Source organism: Nannobrachium achirus (genome assembly GCF_963921795.1).
Source record: "Nannobrachium achirus genome assembly, chromosome: 15".
Taxonomy (NCBI): Eukaryota; Metazoa; Chordata; class Actinopteri; order Myctophiformes; family Myctophidae; genus Nannobrachium; species Nannobrachium achirus.
The window spans coordinates 5,002,741-5,026,488 of NC_137822.1; the positions used below are offsets into that span (position 1 = coordinate 5,002,741).

At 42.4% G+C, this 23,748-nt stretch overlaps 1 protein-coding gene across 1 annotated transcript in view; it reads right to left on the reverse strand.

Annotated features, from left to right (window-relative positions):
- slc12a2 (solute carrier family 12 member 2) overlaps positions 1-23,748 on the reverse strand; it is a gene marked incomplete at both ends in the record, with an annotated part of 72,040 nt that overhangs the window by 38,406 nt on the left and 9,886 nt on the right. The window contains 3 exons of the mRNA XM_080742879.1: positions 3,227-3,322; positions 3,834-3,909; positions 5,186-5,305. Of these exons, the coding sequence (XP_080599005.1) occupies positions 3,227-3,322; positions 3,834-3,909; positions 5,186-5,305 (292 nt within the window). The remainder of the gene's footprint in view (positions 1-3,226; positions 3,323-3,833; positions 3,910-5,185; positions 5,306-23,748) is intronic.

A 23,748-nucleotide genomic window follows, 5' to 3' on the forward strand; every position in this document is an offset into this window, starting at 1 on the left:
CAGAAGTCATGTGAGAAGTGTGTTGCCGTTCTGAATGGAACAGAGCGGGGGTCCGGGACCCCTAGGGGTTCCTCAGAGTAACTACGGGGAGGCTGCCAAATCTTTGTATGATCTTTTTTTTTTTTACATTAACCACTTGAACCCTAGCATCCATATTCTTAGGGAGAACTTTAGCCAAAAACAGCAGATCGACAAGATCACAAGGCCTCGAGCTGTGAGGCGAGGAGAAAAAAAAGAGCAGACCAAGTACAGAGTAAAAGGTCAAGTTTAGTATTGATGTGGTTTAAGTGGTTAAATCAAGACGACGCACATCAACATGAATCCAACACTGATGATAGTGCTGTCGTAGTATGTGTGTGGGGGGAGGGGGTCCTCTACTTCATCTATTTCTCAGCTAAGGGGGTCCTTGGGTTTAATAACGTTAAAGACCCCTGGAACAGAGAACATACTAGACGCTATGCGAGTAAACATGACAAAGCCTCGGCAGGAAACAGCTGAGAAAAAGTGACAGAGTGGGTGTTGAGATGTGCACCACAACCACGTATGAATTCAAATCAAGTCCGAGCAATCAAGCCGATCTACAAGCTCACAACGCGTCGCACCGCGACGCGTTGTGAGCTTGTAGATCGGCTATTTCCAATATTTTTAAAAATATATATAAACATTTTTCAACATGTAAACGATTATCAAACATATAATTTTCCAAATGTCTGTCTGTCTGAGTGTCTGTCTGTCTGTCTGAGTGAGTGTCTGTCACAGCGTTTCTCCTCAGTGGCTGGAGCAATTGATCTGAAATCGCATCACCATTAGCATATGAACACACCTGACATAACTGTGAAGCCCGTTTGTCACTTTCACAAATCATATGCTGTATATTAGCATTTTTATGGTGTATCTACTATCCATTCTGCATCTAGCATGAGGCAACATGTTTAACCAGCAGGGGGGGGTGTCTGGCCCCGTTACAGATGTTGTCCAAAAATCATGCAGATCGGTACACAGTATCTCTGTAGCCATTAAACTGAACGGGTATTTTTTACATTGATGCTCCTACATATTATCATGCAAGCACCAGTTAAAGTTACTTTCCATCCCTCATATACTGTGTGCAGTGCACACTGCACATCCCATAACCCACACACTGCACATCATGTCGGAGCACATATCTTTGAACGGGTAAGGGCTAGCGACGATTATCACAAAATAACTGCGATTATGTCAAATAATTGCGATTAGACGATTATGTAATAATTGTGACAGCCCTATGCAGCTTCTTTACTTGCAGACCGAGAGAGAGATTTTCTTTTCGGACAAAGCAGAGTCCAGTCCAACGCACAGTGCTGCAGCCAGGGGCGTCACAAGGGGTAGGAAAGTGGGACTGAGTTACTAGGGCCCAAGGTGGTGGAGGGGCCTTAATTATTTTATACTTTAGCTATTGAAAAATAGCAGATATACAAGCTCACAGCGCGGCACCGAGTGCCGCACTGCAAGCTTGTAGATCTGCTATTTTTGAAAAGTCGTGAAAATGTGTGCAAATCTTTGAATATATGTATTTTTTAAGCGAACATTTGTAACTCAAATTTTGCTTCTGGGGGGTCCCTGGAACTCAATATTTTGAGATGGGGTTCCATGGCCAAATACATACCATTTTGGGGGTCCTTCACATGAAAAGGTTCGAGCTCCACTGACATCGAAACATAGGTTTTTCAAAAAACCTCAGAAGGATTTGAAATATTCAAAGATTTTCATGATTTTTCAAAAATAGCAGATCTACAAGCTCGCAGCGCGGCACTCGGTGCCGCGCTGTGAGCTTGTATATCTGCTATTTTTCAATAGTTAAAGCACAGGGGCCCCACAGTGAATCCTTGTACCCGGGGCCCAGAATTTGGTGCGACACCCCTGGGTGCAGCAGAGAAGCTGGTGACCCAGTGAGCTCATATATTCCACTACAGCGCAGGGCAGAAAGAATGCCCGCTACGCCAGTTAAAACGTCATAATGATCTTATTTATGCTTTTCTCAGGGCACGTTAAGACCCCTGGGAAGAACTTTTCTCGGTTAATATTCTTTTAATTGATGACAGATGGACAAGTCTCTCTCTATCGGTGTGTGTGTGTGTGTGTGTGTAGTCTGTGTACCCCTTTTAGAGCACCGTTTCGTCTCAGCTTTTGTAAGACGTTAAGTGCTGCTCTAAAAGCAGTGGCTCTCAACCTTTTCAGGCAATGAACCCCCAAAAACAGACCACCACTGCCCTAGTCTCGCGTGGCCAGACTGTTGCCTCCGCGATTTGGTCAAATGCTCCCAGCATACAGTCTGGCAGACGGAAATAGAAACGGTGAGTGCGAGATAAAGCGGATGTGACGCAACCGCTCCCTTAGTGCAGTAGCAATAACATGTCCTACTGGAAGCGTTATGTCTCCTTTCAACATTTCTGGGGACTTTATTTTGTCTTTCTCTGGTGTTATTGGTGTCACATTCATGATGTTTTCAAACGTTTCATAAACTATACACTCATAACAATAATAGGCAGCTCGAATGACTTTGTCTGAGCTATTGTGTTTCTGTTATGTTTCCAATGGGACTACAGTTCAGTGCAGCAGTGGCTACTTCCGATACTCGCCGTTCGGGAGCTGCTCTTCCAGACTCTATATAGCATTCGGAGATTGTGGAATAGTTGTCTGGCTAGTAGTGGCTACGCGAGACTACCACTGCCCTAACTGCACTTTCAATCCAGAATCAGTCAGAAAAATAGTTTCCTTTTCGAGGGGGGGGGGGAACGATATATGAGCAATTAGGGCTGTCACGATATGACATTTTACATGACGATTAATTGTCACTCAAATAATTGTGATTAACGATTTAATTGTGTGTTTGTTGTTGATAATTATATTTCTGTTTGGCTTTTAGGCTTTAAAGTTGCACATGGAAGATATGACACATAACCTAAATAAATACACAAAGATGCGACACGTTGTGAGCATGTAGATCTGCTATTTCCACTATTTCTGAAAATGTTTGAAAATGTATGAAAAATGTTCAACATTCATGATTATGATGATTATGACAAAGTAATTGCGGATTATGTCAAATAATTGCAATTAGACGATTATGTGATAATTGTGACAGGCCTATGAGCATGTACTATTAGATCTGCCATTTCCAGCGTGACACCTTGTGTGCAACCAAGTCTAACTCTGGCTTTATAGCGAGGGGTGCATGGATTCATACCTCCTCGAACAAACCCGTTGGTGGCGATGGCCGAGGTGGACAGGCCGGTGATGGTGGTCACCACCGTGGCCATGAGCACGATGACGCAGGACAGCACTGCAAGGAAGGAAGACAAGACGGACAGAACAAGTTAGTTGGACTTTGTTCCTACACGATCAATGGCCATTTGTCAATTAAAGGGGCACTCCACCACTTTTCAACCTATATTCATATAATTGGTCCTCACTAAAAAATAGCTTTTTTTTCTTTTCTTTTTTTCAGAGGAGGGCTGTGGGCAGGTCAGAAACCCATCATCTTGTGACATCATCGATTGCCAATCCAGCTTATAGAAACTGCAGGCTTTCTATTCCTGAAAAGTTGCAATTTTAAAGTGGAAGCCATTGTTCTCACGATAGGAGACTAGGAGACTTGGACTGAGTAGAAAAAATGTGTGATATTTTATCATGAACATTAGTGAGGACCTATTATATGAAGACAGGTTGAAAAGTGGTGAACAACTCCTTTAAGAAATAGCATTAAAGTTATAGATCAGTTTTTTTTTTCCATTACACCAAACTCGGCTGCAGATTAAAAACGATGATATGGGTTAAGACCGATATGAGCTTACCGATTCCTGCCTGGCCCACGATCCATGACATGCGGATGAACAGCATCACGCCCCAAATGTTCAGCATGCATCGTACCTGTAGAGACAAACGACTGCATGTCAACAACACGCACTGCGCAGGACAAACACCTACCTGTCAACACGCACTCGTCATACAAACAAGTACCTGTTTACATTCACTTAAAATGCAAACAACTGCTGACTAGACTGGATCATCAATAACTATCGGTACCAGTATTTTGTCATTATGGGCAACAATGTTCCAATAATGGCCAGAAATAGTGTGTAGGACTTATATTTAAGTGGCTCATTGAGATGAAAAGGATCTTTTGCAAGAGATTATAACTATTAAATCGAGAAATATAAATTCAGAAATTCGAAATCTAAACCGAAACTACTGATGGCCATTTCTCTTAAAAATCGATTTAAGTCTGTTATCGGTTCTAAAAATGGCCCAGCTCTAAATTGTAACTACTGTACGTTTATTTTAGACTGAAAAAAAGGCTGGTAGTTGCTCCAACATGAGGACTGAGAAATGGTGGAGTTCACGCAGAGGTTGTGTTGTGTAGCGTAGCGCCGCAGGCCCATTTGGACCTCTGTGTCGGTATTTAGAACACAGCTGAGAGACTACTTCACACACTGCGGACAAAATCCTCAGCGCGGCGAGAGGTGATTTCGTGGACGCCGTTCCACTGGTCGCACGCCGGTGGCACCCGATGGACGCGTGGCGAAAGATCAACAAGCCAGCCGACATACAAAGTGAAACCCGGAGCTTTGGTTGGAGTGTAAGAATTAACCCTTTCAATGTAACGGCAGCGATCCAGAGATTGACAGTGTTGCCTAATCACAGTGGCACTGTGGACTGTCACCACCAGGCAAAACACTGTGTGGGTCAATGCTCAGGCTTATTATACAGCAGTGTTTCTCAAACTTAGACATTTCAAGGTCTCCCCTTACAGACTTGTTCAGGTCCATTTTGACCACCCAAAAGGAACCCACAGAGTCCCTGGAATCCACTTGGAGAAACACTGTTACACAGTACGCAGCAGGTTCATTAATCATTATTATGATGGTTCTTAAATGTTTCCTTGGCTTGCACATTCTAATCAAATAAATATTTGTCGTCATTTTAAGCTTAATTTATACTTCATGTGCAACTTGTTGACTACTAAATTGGTTTCTTTAATCCACAAATATGTAAAAATACCTATACATATATTCAAAAAAAAAAAAAAAAAAAAAACATTCATTGGAAAAAGTATGAAAATAAAAATAAAAGAATCAGCTAAGACCAAACCGATTAATCCATTTATCCGACGATGGCACACACACACAGTAGAAGTGTCACTCACCAGCACTCCTTTGATCCATCCAAACTTGACGATTCCCTTGCTCTCGGCTGCCTCCTTGGCTGCAGCCTCCTCGGCGGGGGTCAGCTCATCGCCGTTGGCGAAGCCATCTTCAAACGGTTCCTGGGGACACAAGACCAGAGGAGACGCGGTTGAAAAATACTGTGCAAAATACATGACATCTTAACACCCAGGGCGTAAATATCAGAAGAGAAATGGCTATGTTTTCAGTACAGATGCAAATGCAAACATGCAATGATTAAGACAAAGCAAGACAGAATTTTCGCCAAGCAATGTATGTCACACAGCTCGGTTTACACATTTCTTTATTCCCTTTTAATTGTACATATCGTCACTGTCGGGCAGAAACCTGGTATCTCCAAGTTTCACGTTTGTAAATTTTTTCACCAAGTAAAGCCCTGCTTCATCATACAAGGCTATCGCACAAAAGTAGTTCACTAGTTTAGTTCATTTTTAAAATGATAAATACAAAACGAACGGTCTTGGACATACAAGGTTTCCACCCGACAATGACGATATATTATTTTAGTTTTGATCGTTTTGTTCCACTTTTGCTTTGGCAATGTAAACGTACGATTTCACGTGCCACTAAAGCCCACTTGAATTGAATTGAGAGAAACACAGAGAAACGGAAAAAAACACCACATTTCAAATTCAATAAAAATGTGTTTGCCCCGACTCCCACTCCCAGCGCTGCGCTGCAACGAGCCAAAACCAGAAAAGTATTAGTTGTTCTTCAACAGCTACTGTGTGGAAAAATTGACGAGTTCCAACTCGATGCACAAACAGGGCCGTCTGTTCTGCTCGGCGCTGGGTGTTATTGACGCGATGCCCGGCGATTCAATACGGCCCCCAGGAGCCCAGCGCTGCAACTATGAAACTATGACACCAAACCACCGCAGGCTCACTCGCTCAACACTGGCTGTGCACTCACATTCAGCTGGGACAGATATATAGGTCTGAACTAGAAAAGGGAGTTTAGTATCCTGCCACTGTAAAGCCTATTTGTCTGTCTGCCTGTGACATGAATGGCTGATGATCCATGATTGCCTTACAGAGTATACTTCTATCGTTAACTGATTGTGTTGATTTAGCCGATACAACATTTTAAAATGTCACTTTAATGGGTATTTAACCCATTAAAGTGAAATTTTAAAAGGTTCTCCAACGTCATTTCAACGACAGACAATCCGAATCCAGATTCCTTTAATACAATGGTTCTCAAACTGTGGGTCGGGATCCCCAGGGGGGTCCCCGAATTATTTTGGGTGGTCCCCAGATGTTTAGCTAAATGTTAACTAACATTGTTTTCTCACTCAACAGTAAACAGACCAACAGTATATACACAGGGTATCTGCCCATTTTTAAAGTGACAATTTAAGGACTTTGTTATATTTGTGAAAATAGCAGATCTACATGCTCAAAAAAGGAACCGAGAGGGTCCAGGAACCCCACTTTGAGAACCACTGGTATTATTATATCATCAACGAATCAACATGAATGCTTTTTAATTGATTTTCTATAATCGATGAGTCCGATGACTTGTGGACAACGGTCACCCTTGTTCAATGGCGACCTACAAAAGTAGCTAAATAACTTATGGAGACGCCATTTTCACTGTAGAAAAGAATATCATAATCGTTCCTTAACCCTTTAAGACCGGGAAAGCATCTGTGTCATTTTAGAGTTCCGCGTTGGCTATTCAAAAATAGACATGCAAGTTCACTGTGAGCTTGTACGCCATGATCCGTTCACCATTGCAAAAGACCCCATCTTAATCTATGCTACTGTTGCCGAGCTAGGAGCAGTGTTGTTTACATAGGAAGTGAATGCCGGCAGGAAGTGGTCACAGAGAAATGGGTTGTTCCGGCCAAAAAAAATGCAGATCCGGTTCCGTTTCTGGTCCCAAACCGGGAAGCATTCAATTTTGGATTGTTTTTATGAATATGAATGAATTAAATCAATTTAAATTTAAGATTTTCAGGCCAGGACAGCCTGGACCTACGGCTATTTCTCGGGATTCTCTGGAGTAAATGAGTTAATTGGTTCATTATAATTGAGGCAAACGTTTGAAATAGTGGTGATATTGATATTTTAAGTCATACAGGCCAGCCCTTAGCTGCTGGCGTCTTGAGGGCGGTGCGGTGTGGAGGTCCCTGGACGTTTGGCTGACACCCACCGGCACCTTTTGTTCCAAAACACCACCTTAATCCTCTGAATCACCGCACTATCTGCCACCCAATGGGTGACACCACCTGACTCATTGTCTGCATGAAAACCAGAGCACTGCTAGGATTCATTTAAAACGCATGCGAAAAGATCCGCTTCTTAGTATTGCAGACTTCGGCTTATATTTGATAATACTGATTATGAGATAATCAGGATAATATGAAGATATAAAGGTTTCCGCAGCCAGGCCGCAACGATGTTTTCAACATCATGTGTTCTTTACAAAAGCAGATAAAGAGATGGTATTTAGTTTAAAGATCTAAATGACCCATCTCTATAGTGATAAGGACTTTGAGAAGCATCGTCAGAATAAAAAAGTACAATCAATTATGGGGGGGCCTAAATATAAACAGTATATAACTTATACATGTCTTATGAATTATCCAACAAGGTGTGCAGACTGCAGAGTTGAGTTGCGGAAGGCAAGGCTTGGTGGGTGGTGGCAGGGGGGGGGTTCAGCATCACTTCTTCAACCTGAGCCATCTGTCACACAACGCCACCCCCCACCACGGCCCCCGCGGCCCCTCTGTGACTCAGCCACGTCACCTGGGCTGTGACCAGTGAAGGAAGGCGGTACGGTACTGTAGGTAGCCTGGTGAGCTCCACAGAAAGTGGCCACGCATAGGGCTGTCACGATATGACATTTTACATGACGATTAATTGTCTCTCAAATAATTGGCGATTAACAATTTAATTGTGTTTTTGTCGTTGAGAATTACATTTCTGTTTGGCTTTTAGGCTTTGAAGTTAGATATGAAGGTAGATATGACACATAACCTAAATATACAAAGAAATTACTGACATATTTGACAACTTACTACTTAAAAAATAACTTTGATAGTGGAAATAGCCGATCTACAAGATCTGTAGATCTGCTATTTCCACTATTTCGGAAGTTTTTCAACATTCACGATTATGCCGATTATGACAAAATAATTGCGATAATGTCAAATAATCACGATTAGACGATTATGTAATAATTGTGACAGCCCTAGCCACGCATTGTCCCAAGGCTCTGTGGGGAAACACAGGGCTGGCGAGCAGCAGCGTTCAGCCAAGTGACAAGAGCAACCCAAGTAGCCAACAGACTGGGACTGGGAAGTGTTTTAAGGAACACTGTCTGTCACCGGCCAAAAATTACACCCTTCTAGCATTTAGGCCAGGGCTTCCAAAAACTTTTCATTTCCAGACCCGAAAGAGAGAATGTGATGGCATTGTCGCCCCGGGACCCAAACTAGAGAAAATAGCCAATCTAGATCTCACAACGTGTCGCAATGTGATCAGCTATTTTCTGTAAAGATATTCAATATAGTTTTTCTTCTTTTTGGGGGGGGTGATAGATTGTAGAGGAGATGGACAGGAAACATTGAGAGAAATGGGGAGAGACATGCAGCAAAGATTGTCGGGAACGGGACTCGAGCCTAAGTGCCCCCGATATAGATTGAAAACTGAAAATACACTAGTATACACTAGTCCTGAGGGACTCCAGTCATCCAAAATATGGTTTACGTTTTTAAACACTTGCAGTATTTGAGTATTTGAATACTTTGATACTCGTCGTACATCGGTGTCAGTGTCGTGCAGCGGGAATAGTCGATCTACAAGCTGAGCTGTAGCCTGTAGGTCGGACATTTTGGAATGATTTAGAGGGCAGTTTCTATGGCTCAAAGCACTACTTTCTACCACAACTACAGTACTCCAAAAGCTGGAGCTTTTCAAGGTCAAACGGACGGCACAAGTGGAGAAACTTTTTTTCTTTCACAAACATGGCTGACGACGTCATTCTGTTTAGTCTTGGCAGCGTATCTATCTATTCGAGTTCAACACTGTGTCATCCATGTTAATAATAATAATAATAAGAACGTATTTATATTGCGCTTTTCTAAGTACTCAGTCTATTTATGTGTGTGTGTGGGCCAGGGCGAGAGAACCCAACGAACCCAGCTGAGCTGTGTGTCTGTGAGGACATACAGTCGGTTGGTGTCATTTGCAAGACAAAAGAAATCCCCTAAACATCCTCTACTGCTCAATTTGACATCGATATTGGCACGACTGGAGGTCACTTTATCGTTCTAAAGAATGCAGTCAGAAACTGTGTGTGTGTATGTGTGTGTGTGTATGTGTGTGTGTGTGTGTGTGTGTAGACTTAATACTACTACTATACCTTTGAGTTACCTTGAGTTAGTTATTTCTCCCTATTATATACCTGTGACGTCACACCGAGATTCTGAGAAACAGACAATCTACAATCTAAAAACATGTCACATATCTACCATTCTCTGCCATATTCAATAGAGGGTAAGCGCATGACATCGTCGCTCCTGGAAGTTATGCGGGAACGCCTACTGAGTGGCAAAAGAAGTCAGGAATCATGAGGAACCATCAGGAGTCATGAGGAGTCAGTAAGAGTTTCCCAACGAGCGCTTCCAAACTCCAATGCTTCATGCTGCTATGTTTCGTCACTCTGTCTAGATGAGTGACATATGATGCATACCCTCTCTATGCCGTCCAAACATATCGATGTCCTTACAAGTATAGTAAAAACAGAACGTGCGCGTGCGTGCGTGTGTGTCTCTCTCGAGTACAACTCGAGCACCACATGACCGGTCCGCCTTCCAACTCGGGGTGTGTGTGTGTGTGTGTGTGTGTGTGTGTGTGTGTGTGTGTGTGTGTGTGTGTGTGTGTGTGTGTGTGTGTGTGTGTGTGTGTGTGTGTGTGTGTGTGTGTGTGAGACACACACCTGTACATCTAGTACTGACCTTGACATCCTGGGCTCAGCAGGGTTATGCAACAGTGTAATCAAAGCTCCCTGGTTCTGCCCAAAAGGGAGCCGCATGCTGGCCCAATACCTCTGCAGATATTCATCAGAGAGCTGTCTGGCTAGACTAGATTAGACCTGCGATTCTCAACATTTCTTTTAATTTTCACCCCCCCCCCCCTTGTTTCATAAGATCCTTATCTCTGGGGCCCTAATCCACACGGCGAAATCAGTGTTGGGTTAACTCTTGAGTGTGTGCAAAATGGAACCAAATGGAACCAAACCAAGTTGCTAAATATTGTTGCCTTCCCGCAGAAACCTATTAGCGTCACAAAAAAGCATCAAAAGTAGCTTGAAACGCGTGGTGAAGCAGCGCGCTTTGAGCTTGTAAGATGTGCTACTTTGGGGGGTGCTTGGGACTAGGGATGGGACAATACGCGATATTATCGTTTATCGTGATAAAAAACACTCACGATAATCGTATCGTGGAGATTTAGTTTATCGTGATATCGTCCTCCGTCATGCACTGGGATCAATTCACCTCTTATTTGCAGAGCTGCATATCCAGTGCCATTTAACCTTCTATAATTGTGGGCTCGCCTGGAAGGCGAGCACACGTATGTTATCTTCATTATTTATATACTATACTAGTCAGTATCTCCTCAAAACTTTGGCGCGCTTCATCTCTTAAACGCTTACACCTTTCAACACCATTCAAATTTTTATGTGTTCAGCTTACTGAGGACACGTGTGCTTGTACTTTTGGTTTTGAAATGTTTTGTAGTATAAATATAAAAAAATAAAAATGTTTAACTTTAAGCACCCAATGCATTTCCAATGGGTTTAGTGAGTGGAGAGAAGGATAATAGACCCATGTTTATGTTAAGGCGCTGTGGCTGCAGTGTTCACACTTCAGATATGCTATCTATATCATTGCGTTCACACAGGTCTGCTCTCTGATTTGATCCAAATGTCTAAGCTGTGTGATGTATAAAACTATAGTTATAGTTAAAACTATAAATAAATGTCCCTCTCCACTCTACTGATTACACAGCTGTGATCAAGAATCAAGTCCGGGCGATGGGATGTAAATCCCATAGCCATATATCCTAGAGCCCGCAGGGACAGTCAGCCATATTAGTGGTTGTTGTTGGTTGTCAGGGAGATATCAAAACCAATGCATTTCCAAGTCAGATCCACAAACACAATAAAAGCCATGCTCCACTCCTCAGTCTGGAGTGGCCACATAGAAGAACGCCTTGGTTATAGACATAGTGGAGGACAGATGTGATCTGGGATTGTTAGCCTACAGTATATGCACTCAATATACTCCACTACAGTTGGAGTCCATTTGACAGTTGCTGGTTCCCAAACACAGAATCAAAAATGTAGATCTAGAACACATAGAATATGTACAGTACAATAAGGTTCAGTAGAGTACAGTAAAAGTACAGTAAGGTTCAGTAGAGTACAGTAAAGTACAGTAAGGTACAGAAAGGTACAGTACAGAAAGGTACAGTAGAGTACAGTACAGTAAGGTACAGTAAAGTACAATACAGTACAGTAAGGTACAGTAGAGTACAGTAAAGTACAATAAAGTACAGTAAAGTAGAATAAAGTACAGTAAGGTACAGTGGAGTACAGTAAAGTACAGTAGAGTACAGTAAAGTACAGTATAGTAAGGTACAGTAGAGTACAGTACAGTAAGGTACAGTACGGTACAGTAGAGTACAGTATAGTATAGTACAGTAAGGTACAGTACAGTACAGTAAGGTACAGTAGAGTACAGTACAGTAAGGTACAGTAGAGTACAGTAAAGTACAGTAAGTTACAGTAGAATACAGTAAAGTACAGTACAGTAGAGTACAGTAAAGTACAGTAGGTTACAGTACAGTACAGTACAGTACAGTACAGTACAGTACAGTACAGTATAGTAAGGTACAGTACAATACTGTAAGGTACTGTACCTTACAGTACCTTAAAGTATCCTATTTGTTGGGTTGGAAGCGAGCCCACACTGTTTCGAAGGAACAGTATTTCTAGTTGGTAAAAGGTACTTATAATATACGTACTTGATAGTCGTTTTTTCACTCTCTATCAAATGTCTTTGCCAGAAAATAGCCGATCTACAAGCTCGCAACGCAACGCGTTGTGAGCGAGTTCCGATAATGGATCTTGATTATCGCGATAATAGCGTAAATCGCGATTTCTTTGTCACAATAATCGTGATATGACATTTTCATATCGTCCCATCGCTACTTGGGACCACACATTATTGAGAAGCAATGTTGATTACACCAACAATGCTGTGACACCACCAGCAGCCACACTGCATGATGGCATGTGTGTGATTGTGACAAAACTCTTGTTGTAACTTGTAACAAACAGCCCGCAGGGCCTCTTCAGGAAACCATAACCGCTCTTTAAGACGTCTTGGAGATGAAGCAGATTGTGATCAAACGTATGTGATGACACTTTGTGAGTATGCCCACTAAGGGTAGACATATGGCCACAGTATGTTTTATGTAAGCTGTGGCTGTGGCTGACTTGTTAAGCCGCTTTAGCCTGGAGGTTGTTTGAGAGACACTTTGTGAGTTATATCATTCATCACGTAAACTTTCACTTTTCTTTAGAAGATAGTATTATTCTTTATTGATCTCCGGGGGGAAATGTCAGCCAGGTGTCATCGCAGCAACAACAATCAGAATGAGAAAAAAAAGTTATTTTTCACCACTATAATATTTCACCTTCTAAAATACCCATTATATAAGGATGTAGCATCTGTGTAGTGTTTACCAGCTGTTTAATCTTCCCTAGTTTTGATGACAGTCATGACGCACAAAAACCCAATTAATTTTATGCTAATTTCAAAGCATGTGGTAAACACTGGAGAAGTCCTTCACAGGCGTTTAAATTGAGTGAACTCCCTGAACGGGGAGTGCAGAAATTCTGGGGGGGAACATTCGCCTAAGATAGACGATCTACAAGTTCAACACTAACGTGACGCACTGTGAGCTTGTAGATCGACTATTTGTAGCAAAGAGATTTTGTGTAGATGGGGAAAAAAGAACGTGCCAAGTACAGCAAAGATCAGGTGAGTTTTAGAGAGGGTTTAAGTGGTTAAACTGAAGTCACATTGATTAATTCCAAATATTATCAAAATATTATGCGGCACTCATGGACTTGGGCATTGGTTCTCAAAGTAGGGTCCGGGGACCCCCAGAGGTCCTTGAGCGAGTTCCAGGGGGTCCCCAGCTAAATGATAGTTAAATGGACCCTTGTGGGTATGAGAGACCCTGAACTAGATACTATGTAAGAGCTATCACTTTCAAATGTACAGGACGGGGGGGAGCGAGTCCGGGGACATTATCTACATGGGCGACGCATCACAAAGGCAGCCTGGCTGAAACAACAAGAGCCGTACATCCACTGCTTAGCACAGCAGAGTGGCCGCTCAAAGGTAGGGATGGGACGATAAGCGATATTGTTTATCGTGATAAAAATAAATCGTGATAAAAAAAAATCATATTGTGGTTGTGATTTCTTTGGTCACAATAATAATCATGATATGAAATTTTCATATTGTCCCATCCCAACCCTACTCAGTCAGAAGAGCGCTTCAATAACTACAACTTCTCAATCTCACGCACAACACAATCTGACGTTGATCTCAACGGAGTTCAGAGTGGTTTGATGTCTTCCCTGTGTATTTTTGGTTTCTTCCTGAAAGCTGAAGGCCTCAGTCAAAAGGCCCAATTGAAATATGCTGCTTTAGTGACATAAAATCATCCCCTCCCCATTTTAGCATACAACAAAAGATGTGGGTGTGGCTAACTTCGGCTGGGTCACCACCCACCTGAAAACAAACACTTTATGCACACTTTTCTTTTGGAAAAGAATCTTCCAAAAAGTATAATCCTTATAATTCCTGATTATCATGTTTAAATCACATCACCCTGTCTTTTAAGATTATGAATGGTGGTGTCCAAGTAGTTACGAACCTCCAAACTCAAGCACTGTAACACCTGATGAGTGCTACACGAAGTACTGTAAGCCAATGTTGATCCCAAATCTATCAAATGTATCATTCTAAGAACTTCTCTACCGCACAAAGATCTACTTTTGCTCTTGCAGAACTCAACAGGGAGGCAGCCTGTTCTGTTCGGTGTGCAACATTTAATCAGCACTGTAGGTCTGTAGCCTCCCTGCAAAACAGAGGCTCTTTGAAACAAATGTCGTCATTTACTAGTCTGGCCTGCTTAGCTTGGCTAAAGCCTCGATTATTAATCAGAAAATAGCAGATCTACAAGCTCTGAGCTTGTAGGTCTGCCGTTTGCGAGACACCACCGTCGTACAACTATCAATACGGTACCACTCTTGGCAACACTTTGAAGGTCAGGGCTATAATGCATCATAAAGGTCAGTGAAACAGCACATCTAACATAACTGTCTATTAGGGCAGTGTTTCTCAACCACTGTGCCTGGGGACCTTTGGTGTGCCCCTGAGAAGGGTCAAGTGTGCCCCTTGAAACTGCTTGAAAGCAAGTATTGTATTTATAATTTTAAAAATGATTTAGACTAGTGAAAACAGCAGATCTACATGCACACACCGCGAGGCGTTGTGTGCTTGTAGATCTGCTGTTTTCACTACTGTTGTGCGACAGCCTTGTAGGACGAAGCAGGGCTTTACTTTGCCAAGAAACGTACAAATTTGAAACTTGGAAATACAAGGTTTCTTCCCGACAGTGACGATATTTGCACCCCGGTATTATGTTGGTGTGCCCATGGATTCTTGGGACATGAAAAGTGTGCCCATGCAGAAAAAAGGTTGAGAAACACTGTTAGGGCAAAAAAGGTTAGACCAAGGCACTCTTGAGGGACAGTTAAAAAGCCTTTATTTTAGGGCTAATGCATGGCAAGAATAAAAAAATCACCTACGCGTTGCGGCACATAATGCCTTCTTCAGGGTGACTGAGGTAGGTAGGTAGACTGTATTAGGGTTTTAAGTTGCTATGCATAATTGTAAACCGTTTATTATAAATGCAATTGTAAATGCATTATAGACCCGACCTTTAATTAAAGTGTGACCCAACTCTGCAATGCAACAATGTGAAGCAGTGTTTGTTTGGATCCAGAGATGGCAAAGACAAACTTACAGCCTTCCTTTCTGATCGTTCCATGATAAACAAGAACGTTTTAATGAGTATTGCTCCACAAATGGACTTTGACGTCGATCATTAAACAGATAAAGTGTCACTTTTATTAAAAGGGTAATTTGCCCATGTTAATTCAAACGGATAATGAGCCACTTTATTATGGGAAAATGTGACATGTTAATTAAAACCACATAATTTGGCACTTTATTGCGCCAATTTGATATGTTGTGTAAATAAGTAAGACAAGCTTAGCAGCGTGCACGCACGCACGCACGCACACACACACACACACACACACACACACACACACACACACACACACACACACACACACACACACACACACACACACACACACACACACACACACACACACACACACACACACACACACACACACACACACACACACACACACACACACACACACACACACACACAGGTTATCATTTGCCAGATTTTGTGAGAAATAATAAGCATGCAACCAGGTCTAGGAAAACAAGCCCAAAAGAAGCGACTACACAAGAGCACATTAAAATGATATACTATATATACGTCTGGTGTTTGAAATAGACGATCTACAAGCTCACAACGTCTTGTCACTTACAGGACCAATCCAACATGTCAATCCAAGGGATCTCGCCAGGAGTCAGTCATGTCATCAACATGCATCTGTTCCATTTAGCGCCACCATCAGGTTGATTTTTTGCAAAACACATTTTTGGACACTGCTCCGACAGATTTTGTCATCATCAACATGGATCTGTCCCATTTCCCATATTCCCTCCTGATTGGCTACCATTGCCTTCAAAAGTTTGTCCGATTAGGGAGTCTTACTGGTCTAAGAAGAGGCCTTTTCAGTGAAACCACGGAGAGCTCCATGGTACGGTCCTAAGCTCAGAGGGAGGTGGCCACGGGCCTGAAAAAGAGCAGATCTACAAGCTGTCAACGCCTGTATAGATCAGCTATTTTTGGAACAGGACACTCTGCAGCAGGGTGACTGTATGTGGGTGCCGTGATGCAAGTCCAGGGGTGCCATTGATACTATTTAGAGTTTATCAATGTCACTGTTTTTATCACTCTGACCCTCTATACCATACATGGGCAACTGGCGGCCTGGGGGCCACATGCGGCCCCCACCTTCACTTAATGCGGCCCGCAGTTTGATATCAGAATACTGATATATTATTGAATTCAGCTGTTATAATTCCAAACGTGCAAACATGACACGCTTTAATTACTTCAGTCGACTGTATATTAGTATCTTCTTGACTAGTAGCCTACTACTAGTCTTTTTTATGTCCACTTCATTTGTGATTAAGTTCATAAAGTAACATAAGAACCTGTACATGCATTTGAAATTACGGTAAATACAAAAATTACTTTTCAGGATACCAATTTAAAAAATTGCAAAAATAGCAGATCTACAAGCTCAAAACGCGTCGCACTGCGATGCGTTTTGAGCTTGTAGATCTGCTATTTTTGACTGTATATGCATTGTGGCCCTCTGGAGTGTGTGTGAAAATATAGTGGCCCTTTCCAGCATAAAAGTTGCCCACCCCTGCTCTATACTTATTACGCGTTCTTTTTCAATCTACACCAAATCTCTTTGCCAAAAATAGCCGATCTACAAGCTCTGCTATTTTGGGGAGAAAGTTACCCCCAGAATGGGGATACTGGGATTCGAGTGGTTAAACGACAAGTATAACGTTATTTTCATTCAATCTGTCACAATGGAAACAGATATACTCTCAAGTTTTCCTCGTGGTATGCTGTAAAGTAACAAGTTTTCCTCGTGGCATGCTGTAAAGTAACACTTTTTCCTCGTGACATGATTCCTCGTGACAGGTAAACAAACGTAACAATGTAATTCATGGGTGCCATGGACAACACGTCACGTTTTGAGCTAGTGGATTGGCTATTCTTTGCTACTTTTGTTTGACACTGTAGTATCTGTAGTAAAGTAGGGCAGTTGTTCTCAAACTTTGAAATTATAAGGTCTCCCCTTAACTTTGATAGTGTACTAATGGAACCAAATGGACCCGTTAGGGTTCATTTGGTTCCATTTGTACACTGTCAAAGTTACAGACTTGTATGGGTCAATTTAGACCCCCCTAAAGGAACCGGGGTCCGCTCACTATCCCGACGGGCCGCTGTTCCGACTAGCGTCGTCGGCAGGTTAGTTAATACTGAGGTACGGTTACCGACTAGCGTCGGCAGGTTAGTTACTGAGGTACGGTTACCGATTAGCGTCGGCAGGTTAGTTACTGAGATACAGTTACTGAGGTTACGTTTAGGGTTAGGGGTAGAGTTAGGGTTAGTTTTAGTGTCGGAATACCGGCCCGTCGGCACACTGCTGCGGACCCAAAGGAACCTAGAGAGTCCCTGAAATCCACTTTGAGAACCACTGAAGTAGGGTATCAAGAACTTACGGGGGGAAAAAACTAAAAGTTAAAATATGCGGACGATATGAGGATATTAATAATATTACATGACTATTTATTACTTTTGTCCAGTAAAATATCTGCCTGGCTGGTAGGCCAAACGGTTCAGTTTGCCTCTCTGAACAGTGCATTCAGATTCATTAAGTGATAGTGAAGCCTGCCTGTGATTGCAGCCAACGTGGTCTTCTGTGTGGAAAGACTGGCTGGCTGCTTTTAATCTACAAAGCCCTGCTTGTTGAAACTACCATCTTATTTAAAGGTCCGTGTGTGACTTGAACACTGGCAACCATCACTCTGTTCCTGGCTGGAACAAACTGAAAAACACTTGGAAATAACACTGTTTGCTGCCATTTCAGAAGTTCTTATTTCATTTCACTGCAATCGTTTAACAATTTAAAAAAATCAGACAATCTCCGAGGGGTTTAAATCAGTGTTATTTTCATCGACTAAAACCATGGTGAAAAATGGTCGTCGACTACCATTTTTCACTGACGAAAACTACATAAAAACCAAGCCATGATTATGAAGACTAACACTGAATATATTGACATTTTCATCAAAAAAATAACTAGTGACTAGAGGAGAAGATATCCAGTAGAACTAAAATACATTTTATGCTTGGTTGCGATCAGGTGTTACACTCGCAGCTTATGTAGATCGGCTAATTTCAGCATGCAGTAAAATCAGCCATTACTCCAAAGCCCCACCAAAACATTTTTGGTTGACATTATCAACTGTAGATTTAGTCGACTGATATGTTATAACAACATATGATATAGACTAAAAGTAAAACGTTTCAGGTGACTAAAATATGACTAATAGTAATCAACAATAGTCTAAATAAAGGTTGATTGAGTGGCATAAGTGCAGAACAACAGGCGAGATGCACTTGATAAACTGCTGCACATTAATGACGCAAAGCATCTAATCAAAAAATAAACATGATTTTGTTTAATGAACGGCCAGGTCCACTCTGCATTCCTATAACCCTAAGCTCCATGTGAAACTAGACAGACTGCATACCTCACTAACAATATGACGCTGACATCACTGCATATACAGTATCACTCTCCATGACATTTCGACTTTTGTTCTTGATCGGAACTTTGTCCCTTTCCAGTTGTGTAAAGTAACACCAGTAAGTAAGTACATTTACTCAAGGACTGTACTTAAGTACAATGTTGATGTGTTTTTGCTTTGCAAGAGTATCTCCATTTTTCAGTACTACTTCTACTCCACTAAGGAAAATATCGTAATTCTTTCTACTGCATTTATCTGAAATCATCTTTTAACACCTCAACTCCTACATTCCAAGTGCTTGTCAGGGTTGGGGGTCCCCAGTTCAAATATGATTATTTTGGGGAGGGGGCCACAGCCTGATATTATTGCCTTTGAGCTTTAACCCAAAAGTGAATCATCTCCACTGGGCTCAGTCTCACCAGGTTTCATAAAGATCCACACATCTGTTCCAAGTTATTTGGCTGACAGACAGACAGAAGGCTCTCTTTGTGGTCAAGGGTTGTAGACAATCAAAGTAAAAAAAAAAACACGTATCTCAATTTTTAACGATTTTAGTTTTGTTTTAGCTTTTTCTGCATTTATTGATAGTATATAGATCGACAAGAAATGGGGAGAGAGACGGACAGGGAGTGCCGCGCAGCAAAGATCGGGACTCGAACCCGCAACACGCAGGTGACCGGACCGCGAGGCCAGCAATCCAGGCCTCATAGGAGTTGTCCTGGCAAATACTCTTAACTCATTCTGAGCCCAGGACATTAACGGATTAGGGGGTCCAGAGTGCCCCCTCCCGGCCCCATTAACGGCCGCTGTCTTATTTTGAAGGCCAGAAGTCTAGACCGGAAGTACTTCCGGTCTGACGTCATCGGATCGTGCGCCGGAACCGATGCGTGTCCACGTGGAGTTGTGTAATGGCCGACCGGGAGCTTTTATAACTGTGTAAAATAAGCGAGCATCTGCCTCCATCCTAGCTTCTAAAGTGTAGTTTTGAGATAATGGACATTAAAGATGAGATCGGCCGTCCACCTCAATGTTATGGGATGACTATTGTGTGCTCGTGGAGCCGTGATGATGACAAATCAGCGCGGATTTCGTCTCCGGAGCGTCGGCCATTGTACTAGGTATTTTTACTCGCCGTTACAGTAATATATTACTTTTCCCGCGACATCGCGTGGATGGCACTATAGATACTCTATTACTTTTCCCGCGACATCGCGGGGTTGGCTTTTAATGAGTTAAAATGTTTTTTCTTTTTTTTTTTTAAGAAAAATGCTCATACATTCTAATGAGAATGAGAGATCCAACAAGACCTTGTTTGTCTGCCATCCTCTCCATTTTTGAACAATTTAAACCTTTATAAACCGGTATAAATCAAATGGTTAAAGTGACATCATCATAACGTGATGTTGTTGACACTGACAGTGTGCACGTTTCAGACATGTGGAAGCAGCAACTTGCACATGCCCTATGAGAGCCAATCAGAGCCGGGATAGAAGTCACATGTAGAAGGGTGAGCGAAAGGAGACCAACATCTTTCCAGTGTTGCCATGTCTGCGTATTATAAGCGACTTTGGGCCTTGTTGTTGTGTAAAGTCACTTGTAAATATTGGTAGTTGCAAGTTCTGTTTTTTTATTATAGTTGAAACCAGTGGTTCAACCATTTTCATGTCATGGAGCCCCAAATTAAAATGTATTTGTTCACGGACCCCCCACCCATCTGAGTCTTGTGCCAAGACCACCGTATACCAGATTTGTCTCATTAGAATGACACACACACACACACACACACACACACACACACACACACACACACACACACACACACACACACACACACACACACACACACACACACACACACACACACACACACACACACACACACACACACACACACACACACACACACACACAGCACTTTTTTTCCTACGATTTTCTTTTAAAATAGCAGATCTACAAGCTCACAAATAGGGGTTTTTGGGCTCGTTTTCATAGACACGGCTGCTTATTTCTCTCGCAAAATCTGGCAACACCAGTTGACGTGCTTGCTTGTTCAGCCTGCAGGTATGCTGCTCTCTACAGTAGCTCCGTCTAAATGCTGCTTTGTTGCCAGTTCACAATCATGAGCAGACATGTGCATTCAATCACATCTCCTCTTGGCAACGCCGCAATCAAAACAGTCAACTCACTGCATCTCGTCATGGCATTCTGAATCCAGCTTCCTGTCATGTGCAAACCTTGTAGCATCTTAAAGCGGCAATCCTATTTTTTCTTTAGGAGGGTACCAGGGGTCCGCCAGCAAAATTATTTAATACAGCGTTACAATCATTTTACGCAATTTAACTTTTGTTATACTTTGGCCATTAAGAAATAGCAGATATACAAGCTCATAGTGTGTCACTTCATGCCACGCTGTTAGCTTGTACATCTGCTATTTCAGTAACAGGGGGTCTTCCACGTCTCTCCAGCACTTTAGAAAATATAAAATATATTTCCAGGTGGGTTACACATTTCATCCAATCAGGAGACCGAATCCACTCACACCCATTTTTCAGGTTAAATTGAATAGTGTTCAAATTCCAATATTGTCTACTAGTGCTAGTATGTTTTGTTTTGTCTCTTCCAATTTCACTTGTTTATCCTGTATGAGTTCTCTGCCCTGATTGGATGAAATTGGTGTCCCGAGTCCTGACCTTAAGAATTTAACAAACGTTAAAATACCTCACGGCATCCGAATTAGAAAATAGATTCCTGCTTTGTGAAGAAAGGCAATGGTGTCCATCATGACCTATACATAAAATGTTTAAAAAAACACGGCACCTAACCACTTCTTAAAACCTATATACTTCACCATAAGACAAACTACAAGCTCACAACACATCGCAAAGGGACACGCTTGTGTGAGCTTGTTGAGCTTCCATTTCTTCCATCTTCCGAGAATAGATTCGAACGATTTCGAACAAACGGGGGGGTTGAAAGCGGTCAACAAGATAAGTCCCATTCAGTCCAGAGTGCCGCGGCTAACCTTGGAAAACAAGGTCCGGCATTGTTCCCCTCACGCAGCTTCACAGACCTGCAGGGATCCCTCCCCTCCCTCCCTCCCTCCCTCCCTCCCCAGCCCCGTAATCCAACACAATTCAGGAGGTATAGAGAGAGAAAGGGCTCAGGGAGTAACACTAGGCCGCCTCCATTTAGGTTCCATCAGCACGCCCGCCCTAGGTGGCTCGGGGGTCCCACCTCGGGAGGGGAAAGGAGGGGGTGAAACATAGGAGCACAATAACACAACGCCTGCGTGGCGGGGTCTTTCTTTAAACAAAAAGGAGGAGGATTCTCAAAGACACACAGTCTCTCTCGGATATCTGATCTGGTTCTTGCGGAGGCCTAGACTGGTGGGAAACCACAACGTGTCGCTTGCTATACTATTCATCGTTAATATCACACTACAACTAATCATCTTTCTCTCATACTGTATGTATACTGTACTCTTTCAAAAAAAATCTGAGTGCACAGGACAGGTGCTGGTAGGAAAGACGATGATGAAACCTCCCCCGGTACTTCTTAGTTAGGGGCCGCGCACACTCCTCTTTTTAAACTAGACCAGGTCACCTGGTTCTGCCAGACCCGCAATGAAAATCAGAATGCAAGGCTTGTAGATCGGCTGTTTTCACTAGTATGGCACTGAACTAACACATGAACACACAGGATTGTATAGGCTGAGCAGCTGGAAATGTTTCTGAGCTTGTAGATGGGCTGAGGAATTTATAGTGTCAGCAGCTCGTCAGCCAACTCAACTCAGCTGGTCCTGTACAGGTGACGGCACTCAAGGCAATCAGCCGAGCAAGGGAAGGGAGGGGCAGATGAGCAGTCAGAGGCAAACACAGGCACACTGAGGAAAAGAGGGACCGACCGACCGACCGACAGACCGACAGACCGACAAAGCCTTTTGTAGGCCGACCCCCTGGGTCTGGCAAAAAAAAAAGTATGATAGCTGGACTTCACCTTTGACTTGTGCCATTTTGTGTTGCATCGTACTACAATCAAATGAATAATTCAAGTTAAAGCTCATCGTTTTGTGTTGCATCGTACTACAATCAAATGAATAATTCAAGTTAAAGCTCATCGTGCGTAAAGTAAAGTAGTGTGCCTGACTAAGAGAAGCAGGGAGAGGCATACAAACGTAAATGATCTATGCCAAATTCTCTTCCAGGTTATTGGATTTGGGGAAAATGAATTATCTCAAATTCTTTTCTCAGATACAGTTTTTGTTCAAAACAAGCTTTTTTTTCTACTGACCCCAACTATGGATACTTTTTTTTTTCCCTTAAAAAAAGACATTTGCCTGGCCATGTGCTCTTTGTTTACTTCTTGGCCACATGCGTTCCTGTTGCCAGTGAAGATAAGCCCTGGCAGAGGCAGGTGAATTCATTAATTCATACCTGGCGGTGGTTAAGAATGTGCCGTAAAATGAATACCCTACTACTTCATCACACACGTGTCACACAACAAGCTGTGAAAATAGCCAAACTACACAATGGGTCGCATCGCGGCGCTGTGTGATCAGCTATTGAAAATAGCAGATCTACAAGCTCACAACGTGTCACATCATGAGCTTGTAGATCGGCCCTTTACAATTGTACGAAATGTATATAGGGCTGAAGCTGGTTTTATGTAGTAAAATTTAAATCTACAAAGTAACTCAAGTTTTCAAATAATTGTACTGGAGTAAAAAGATAATCCAGTAAAGTAAAAGTACCTAAAACTTTTACTTTAAGGACAGTACATGAGTAAATGTACTCAAGTTACTTTACACCACACACAGCTTGCTTTGTGTAGCGAGCAGAGCTAACCTCCCAGCACCACCTCCTCATTACGGCGGCCTGTAAACAGGGCACAACATTATAAAAATACACCATCCATTCACCTTAAAACCCATTTAGGATT